The 8413-nt window shown below is 35.9% G+C and overlaps 1 protein-coding gene across 1 annotated transcript in view; it reads right to left on the bottom strand.

Moving 5' to 3' along the window:
* Positions 1 to 2749: 2749 nt before the first annotated feature.
* The window catches only part of LOC150094013 (uncharacterized), a 286529-nt gene continuing 280865 nt past the window's right edge, over positions 2750 to 8413 (bottom strand). Inside the window, exon 12 of the mRNA XM_090412937.1 lies at positions 2750 to 2899. Coding sequence (XP_090269063.1) covers positions 2750 to 2899 — 150 coding nt within the window. The remainder of the gene's footprint in view (positions 2900 to 8413) is intronic.

Genomic DNA, 8413 nt, shown 5'->3' with positions numbered 1-8413 from the left:
CAGAATACAGAGACAAATGTAAGAAAGCTAAACAGCGTGTAAAACTAGCTAAACAAAAGTCATGGGAGGACTTTGGCAAGAATATAGAAAATAAATATCAAGAAGGTGGCAAAATATTCTGGAGGTTGTTGAAGAAGCTTAGGAATGGAGGAAAGAGTGCTGTAAAAGGAATTAGAGATGATAAAGGTGACATGAAAACAGGAGAAAAAGATATCCTTGAAGTATGGAGTAATTACTTTGAAAAACTGCTAAATGAAACAAGCAGTGATGACAGCACAGTGATAAAAAACACTGACCAGGCATGCAGTCAGGAATACATATCCATACTTGAAGCAGAAAAAGCCATCAAAGGCTTGAAATGTGGAAAGGCAGCAGGAGTAGATGATATTCGACCAGAAATGCTGAAGTATGGTGGTATAAGAGTCTTACAGTGGCTGCACTGCATAGTTCAGAAAGCCTGGACAGACGGACGAATTCCCGATGATTGGAGTAGAGCTCTCATAGCACCCATATATAAAAAGGGAAATAAAACTGAATGTGAGAATTACAGAATTATTTCCTTACTGAGTGTTCCTGGCAAGATCTATGCAAGTATACTTATGAAACGGTTGAGAAGAATTGTGGAAGAAAAGCTTCGTGAAGAACAAGCTGGATTCAGGTCAAATAGAGGCTGTCAGGATCAGATCTTCACTTTACGACAAATAGTCGAGAAAGCATGGGAATATAACAAAGATCTGCATTTAAGTTTTGTCGATTTGGAAAAGGCATATGACAAGGTGCCAAGAGAGAAGCTATTCAATACGCTGCAGTTATATGGTGTCAATGGTGCATTATATCAAGCAATACTTAGTCTTTATTTGAGTTGTAAGTCAGCAGTTAGAATTGAAGGAAGTACAGGAAGATGGTTTAATGTTAAATCTGGTGTGAGACAAGGATGTACATTATCCCCTCTGTTATTCATTATCTATATGGATCACATTATGAAGGAATGTGGTATTAAACCTGATATCAAAATCAGAGATGTTAATGTCAGCTCTTTGCTTTATGCGGATGATGTTATACTTCTAAATAAATCCACTACAAGTCTGCAAGATTCTCTGACTAAATTGAATAGCTGTTGTAATAGATATGGTATGAAGGTCAGCAATAAAAAGACAAAGACAATGAAAATGAAAATAGGCAGAATCATTGAAAATGTCAACTGTGTTGTGAATGGAGAACCTGTGGAACAAGTAAAACATTTCAGCTACTTAGGCACGATTTTTACTGAAGATGGTAAATTAAATATAGAAATAGACAACAAAATCAGCAAATCTGGTATGGTGGGAAGCCAATTGAATAAATTCATATGGAATAAGAAAGAAATTAGTCGGAACACTAAATTAGCTGTATACAAGACAGTGTTCAAACCAGTTTTAACTTATGGATCTGAGAGCTGGGTCAGAAGTAAAACACTTGACCAAAGACTAGAGACCGCAGATATGAGAGTCCTGAGAAAGATTAGAGGCGTGAACAGATGGCATCAATGGCAATATCATATTAAAAATGAGGATATTAGGAAAGAACTTGACATTGTCAGCATCCAGGAATGCATTAGCAGAGCTAATCTCAGGTGGTATGGTCACATAAATAGAATGGGAGAGGAAAGATTAGCAAAACAAGTTTTCTCTGCCAGGTTGGCAGGAAAACGACCCAGAGGAAGACCAAGATATAGGTGGATTGATACGGTACAAAGTGCCTTAGACGATAGAAATATATCAGATCTGATAATGTTGGAGTCTTGACACGTAACAGACTGATTTGGAGGAAAATTGTAGATAGGAAGTTAGTAATGATGTAATTTTTTCATGTAGTACTGTCATATCCTGTACACCCCTTGAGGGTACATGGCAGGAATTTGATGATGATGATATAAAAATAAGTGGTGAGCTATGGAAATTTTAACAAAGGGCTCGCATCGTCGAACAAAAAAAAAAGCCATATTTCACACAAAAACTTTTATTAATACAGCTCATGTACTAATCCAATCAAAAAGTATGAGGGGACAGTCAACCTGTAAAGCTATCATTTTTAAACAAATATTTCATGATCTAAACATGAAATATTTGCACATAATCATCTGTGTTAATTTATCTTACATAAGAAAAACATTTTTTATGTATCAAAGTATAATAAGAATAAAATATTTTATAATCGCACATATGAAATAGTCTGCATTTTTCATAAACAAAACAAATTTCTTTTGTTTGCGATAGAAGTTTTTATGACAAACAATCTATAAACAATAAATAAATATTATCTAAACACAGTAATATTGAAATACGTTATATTTCTCTATTGTTTTTATACTTCAAGTGATAATCAATGGTACCAATAAAGGGGCATTATTTTATAGTCCTATTTATTTATTTATTAGTAACAGTAACTATAATATTTTATTTAATAAAATCACTTTGTTAGGTTACTGTATGATTTTTTCGCTTAATATATTTCAAAAAAAAAATTTTTTTTTCTTTTTTTCTTTGGAAAAATAAAAAAAGTAAACAAGAAGAACAAGGGGCTCGGGCGAGCCCCCCTATAGCTCCCCACTGTATATAATTCACTCCTCCCCCATCTAAAGGACAGGGGTGACAAAATAATTCACTTTCATTGAATTAAAAAATTATGCAGCTTTGGCATCCTGATGATTTTGCTTGGAATAGATATTCTTTTACAGTTAATAGAAGAACATTAATGATTAGCACAAGCGTTAAAACATACCCTTGGTATCAAAAAATGCATTGCCAGTAGTCAAAACTGAAGTTCCACAAGATGAGGTGTCTGATGGCAGAGATTGAGAGTCACACGATCCTACTAGCCCTCTCCACCTGCTCACTTGTGGTTTAGAGAATGGCTCTTCCTGAAATCAAAATATCAGTTAGGTTACATAAAAATGTTCAAAAAAATTCTTGGGGTGATTATTCAGCAGTAAATAACATATCAATTCAAGAAACAGAACTGCACTTCATAGATAACTATAAGAAAAATTACAAGAAATGGATAACTGATGAATATTCTATTAAAAGGACCTGGTGACTAAGCTATGTAGAATTCACCGATTTAATGAAATTTCAGAAGGCATACCTTCAAAGTTACTTTTAGGTGTTCTTGAAGGTATATTTTCATCTACTTTACACTACGTTTGTTTTGTGCAATTAATTTGGAATTCCTTCATTTATTAGTATTATTTCCAAGCCTTCATGGAGCCTGAAGACTCATCATGGGAGGTAAAATAATCACCACAACTCCTCGATCCATTCCACTTATTCACCACCTGCTATGTAAAAAATCTCCATTTCACTTCCTCATTCACATAACTTTGTACAGTTTCCAGGTATGATTGTATGTTTTTCCACCATCACTGATAATCTATACAATAATTCTCCTGTATCTATTTGACAGGCTCCTCTCACAAATTATATATCGCAATCATATCACCTCTCCTCCTTCCAGGGTTCCAGAAATACCACGTAAATATACTGTGGAAGGGGGGGGGGGGGATTTACTCACCCATAGCATGAAATATATATTACTACTGTTTTGATGATTTCATCAACAAAGAGAAGATCTCTAACAGAATTTAAAACAGTTAACTTCAAATTACATGTGATAATTTGCATTTGCTACAAATATTTTTTACTTGTCAATTCAATTACCAGCTTTCAATGATAAGAACTTGTTCATTTTGTTCATCTATCAATGTACACTACAGCAGAGTTTTAGAGAGGAATTATGCCAACAAACATTTCTTCACATTTTTATCTATGCATCTGCAGTGTGAGGACCTCTGTGAGAAAAGGATATATGTGGAACTACAAGGGGGGTGATTATGAAGAGCTCAGGAGACAGCTTGCAGGTGTAGTATAGAAAGAGGAGTTAGCTGGAAAAGAGATCAATGCAGCTTGGGAGATCTTCAAGAACTATCTAGATGCAATGTCTAAATGGATTCTAAGGGTGAGAAGGTTAAATAAAGTAGGTGTGAAATGGATGAATAAAGAAATTAAGCATGCAATACAGAGAAAAAGAGCATTATGGAGGCAGTATAAAAGAAGTGGAAATAACCAATTCCATGAGGATTACAAAGACCAGGCAAGGCAGGTGACTTGTTGGTAAGGGTAGCAAAAGTAAGATATGAACAGCGGTTAGCTAATGAAGCCAAAAAGAATCTTAAGGAGTTCTTTCGATATGTAGCCGGCAAAAGAAAGAATGATTATGGAAGGATGACATTAGTTGGAGAAAACTGTATAAAGACAGCTGTTGTGGAAGATGTAGTGGAGATACTTAATGAGAAGTTTATAAAGGTCTTTCAATCTTGTGAATGTGACTTCATGGAGAGATTGAGAGCAGTTGATGATGGGGAGGAGAGACTGACTAAGTGAACAAGAGGTGTATGGGGAGTTGAGCAAATATGTTAATAAGGCTGCAGGACTTGATAATATATCACAACGTATTCTGAAGGAATGTGCCAAGGAGTTGAAACCTGCCTTGACATATTTATTTAATACGAGTCTTGCACTGGGTCAAGTTCCTAAGGAGTGGAAGGAGGGCAAGATTGTGCCACTTCATAAAGGAGGTGATCGAACTCAAGCATCAAACTATAGGCCTAACTGTGTGTCAGGTGCTGTGGTTAAGTTGTTGAAGAAGCTTGTGAGAACTAGATCCAAAATTGGGTTGACAACAATGGTATTATCTTTGACGGACAGCATGGATTTGCTAAAGGGAGGTCAAGTTTTAGTAAATCTACTTACTTACTACAATAAGGTGACTGCTTCTTTGGACAGTAACATACTTAGATTTCACAAAGGCTTTTGATAGATTACTGCATGATAAGTTGATAATCAAACTAAAGCGGATGTGGATGGATATTAGATTACTGCATTGGATTGGAGACTGGCTATCTGATAGGTGTCAACAAGTTGTGTATGGGAGAACGATATCCAGGAAAAGGCAAGTCACTAGTGGTGCGCCTCAGGGATCTGTTTTAGGGCAATTACTGTTCACTTGTATATTAATGATATTGGTGAAGATTTGGATGGAGATATTCAGTTGTTTGCAGATGATGCAAAGTTGGGACGAACCATGAAAAGTAGAGAAGATGTTGTGGCCATAAAGGAAGCCTTGAATAAATTGAGTGATTGGGCATGGGAATGCAAGTTCAATGTTGCAAAATGTAAGGTTTTAAAATTTGGGAAACAAAGATGGGATGCAGAATTTATGCTTGGTGAGGATATATTGTTGGAGGTGGAGGAAATAAGAGAACTGCAGGTGATAGTGGATAAGGATCTGAAATTTAGAGGACACATTGCCAAAATTGTGAAGACAACACAAAGGCTTCTGGGAATGATGCAGAGGAATCTCAGCATCATTTGCAACAAGAATCTCCCTACTTCTACTTGTAGAAGTAGAGAGATTCTTGTTTCATTGTATAAGGCTTTGATTAGGCAACATGGACTATTGTGCCAGATTGGTTTTCAGAAGACAAGGAGACGTTGGAAAGGGTCCAGAGGCGACTGACTAAGGTAGTTTCTAACCTCTGGAATGTCGAATATGAGGAAAGATGGAGAAGATGCAATTTGCAGTCTGGTGGACAAGAGGAAGAGGGCTATGATAGAAACCTACAAGTTAGTAAGGGGTTGTTACAGGATCAATGTTGGAGAGGTTCTACAGAAAACAGTGGGAGATCAGAGAAGAACCAGAGATCATCCCTGGAAACTGTATAAAGAGGGTGTGAGTAGGGAAGTGAGAAGCAGGTTTTTTTCATGCAGAATAGTGAATGATTGGAATGCCTTGCCTGAGATTGTGGTGTCTGCAGAGAATTTGAGCATGTTTAAAGCACAGTATGATAAGCTGTGTATGATAAAAGGACTTTCCAGATGAGTCTTTGACTCCATGGGGTCTTGGGTAATAATAATTTCATATGATGGACCAGTTTATCTTCATTTGAAATATCTGAAGAAGACTCATTACTGAAGTATTTGATTTCCTTAGCTAATTTGTGTTTAACGACATCAGCAGTAACCAATGTAAATTATTTATGTTCATTGTCATTTTGACTGCTCTTCTACTGGACTTGAGTTTTTGAAAACAGTCGATGGTTTATTGAATTTAGTTTTATAACCCCATATATTAAAAAGATACTTCAGGTGTTCAAACATTTTAGAATACATCTTTCTTTGGAAAGCAGTTAAAGGAGTGTTTAATTCTCAGGTGATTTCTTGCTCTATGTCACAGCATGTTTTGTGAAAATTGAATGTATCCACTTTAAAAAAAAGTCCCAAAAAGCTTGTAGTAATCTAGAGTTTCTGTTAGCTTATATCAATATTGCATTACAACATACCAACTTGAAGGCTACTACAGAGGGTATTTGGAGAATCATAGTTGTAGGTGAAACAAATGAAAATTTTTTATTTTTTATTAAAAAAAAAGATCTCTTTCTCTCTCTCTCTCTATATACATATATGATTATCCCAAAAGTAATGTTGTTTTTTAAATTAAGTTCTGAAAGGATATAAATGATAAATCACTTGCTAATTTAATCAAGTATACATTCTCCTGGAGAGTATTATCGAATCTGGAAGAGCATTATTGAATCAATAATGCTCTTCCAACGTTGTGAAACCTTCATAATGCCATTTCTATAGAATTCAGGAAGTTTAGAGGCAAAGAAGTCACATAGATTCAATTTCAGTGCCTCTAATATATCATATTGTTTTTCATTAATGAAATGTTGCAAACTTCGAAATAAGTGGTAATCTGAAAGTGCAAGATCAGGAGCATATCAAAACCTTCTGAGGCTGAAGGTCTTCTTTTGGCTGTGGTTTAGACTGTTCCTCTGAATGAACCCATTGCCTTAGGTGTTTAACATTCTTGTAAAATATCCACTTTTCATCACCAGTGACTACCCAACTCAGAAACAGAGATTGAACCTCTCAAGAATGAAGATCAGTGCAGATTGATGCGATCTCTATGATTGTTAATAATAATAAAGTTAGTTTAATCCTTTATCCAAGTGTGAACAAACAAAGTTTGCACCTGAAAGTATCTTCAGGACTGGGGTAAGGTGGTACAACACCAGGCAACTCATTGCAAAAGTGGAACAAGCTAATATCACTCCTATCTCAGTATCTCTCATAATGCAAAACACATCTCCTTGTGGATATGTATAATGTTATGCATTAAGGGAAGGGCCACTTAACACAGACTAGTTTCGACCTTTATTGAGGTCTCTTCAGTGGGAGCTGGGCCCAAGTGGAGATATGAGGTAGAAGCATTAGCAAGGTCATCTCTACCTATAGGAGTTGCCAAACAGTGTGTCACCTTTTTATTAAATTACTCTGGATTTAGAGAAAGATGTTGAAAGGTTATTTTTCACTTGGTTAGACTATAGTTTAATCCTTTATCCAAGTGTGAGCAAACAAAGTTTGTACCTGAAAGTATCTTCAGGACTGGGGTAAGGTGGTACAACTCCACCTTCGCAATGAGTTGCCTGGTGTTGTACCACCTTACCCCAGTCCTGAACATACTTTCAGGCACAAACTTTGTTTGCTCACACTTGGATAAAGGATTAAACTAAATTTATTGTAGTCTAACCAAGTGAAAAATAAACTTTCAACTCTATGATTGTCGTTCGTCAATTCGTGAGGAACCCACTTTCCGAACTTAGACATTATTTCAAGTTCGTACAAATGGCGATGGATGGCTGATGATGAATTAAGATCTTTTGTTAAATCTTCAATAGTTGCATTGGCATTTCTTGCAATAGTGGCTACCAGCATATCATTATCGAGAGAGACAGTATACCCAGAGCAAGGGGAGTCTTTCAAGCTAAAGTTCCCTCGTTGAAATTTTCGAACCATCGTTGGTACTTTCACACATTCAAAACATTATCAGCATACACTTCTTGCACATTTTCCACTGCTAGCGGCACTACTGCCTTTTTTTTTTGAACTCAAAGCATGATGTGCTTTTCAGTGACCTCCATAGTAATAAAGGGTTATTTAACCCTGGGTTAAATTTTTTTTTTTTAACCCCCTCTTTTGCACATTTCCCATAATATGCATGGCAAAATACCTTTCAGTTCAACAGCCTTATTAACATCAAGGTTACTTAATATTCTGAACACTTCCTATTCTCAAACTATCAGTTTTCTATCCTCTTTCCTGTTGTTATTCAACACTACTCTTAACTCTTCATTACATGAAATATGATAACAAACTTAATGAGCACTTCCACTACATCTTCAATAGATGTAACTCATTTTCCATTTTCAGCAACTGAAGCGAGTCTTTCATATTCACCTTTTCTCCTGGGTTTTGATTTATTGTTTCAGTCAATATCCTTTTCATGCCATCTTCTCTTTCTTCACTACACACAC

This window comes from Typopeltis vanoorti, chromosome 23, assembly GCF_054136105.1.
Source record: "Typopeltis vanoorti isolate ZY-2024b chromosome 23, IOZ_Tvanoo_1.0, whole genome shotgun sequence".
NCBI classification, from domain to species: Eukaryota; Metazoa; Arthropoda; class Arachnida; order Uropygi; family Thelyphonidae; genus Typopeltis; species Typopeltis vanoorti.
The sequence above is the reverse complement of the archived record's forward strand: the minus strand, read 5'-3'. Positions and strand labels throughout refer to the sequence as shown.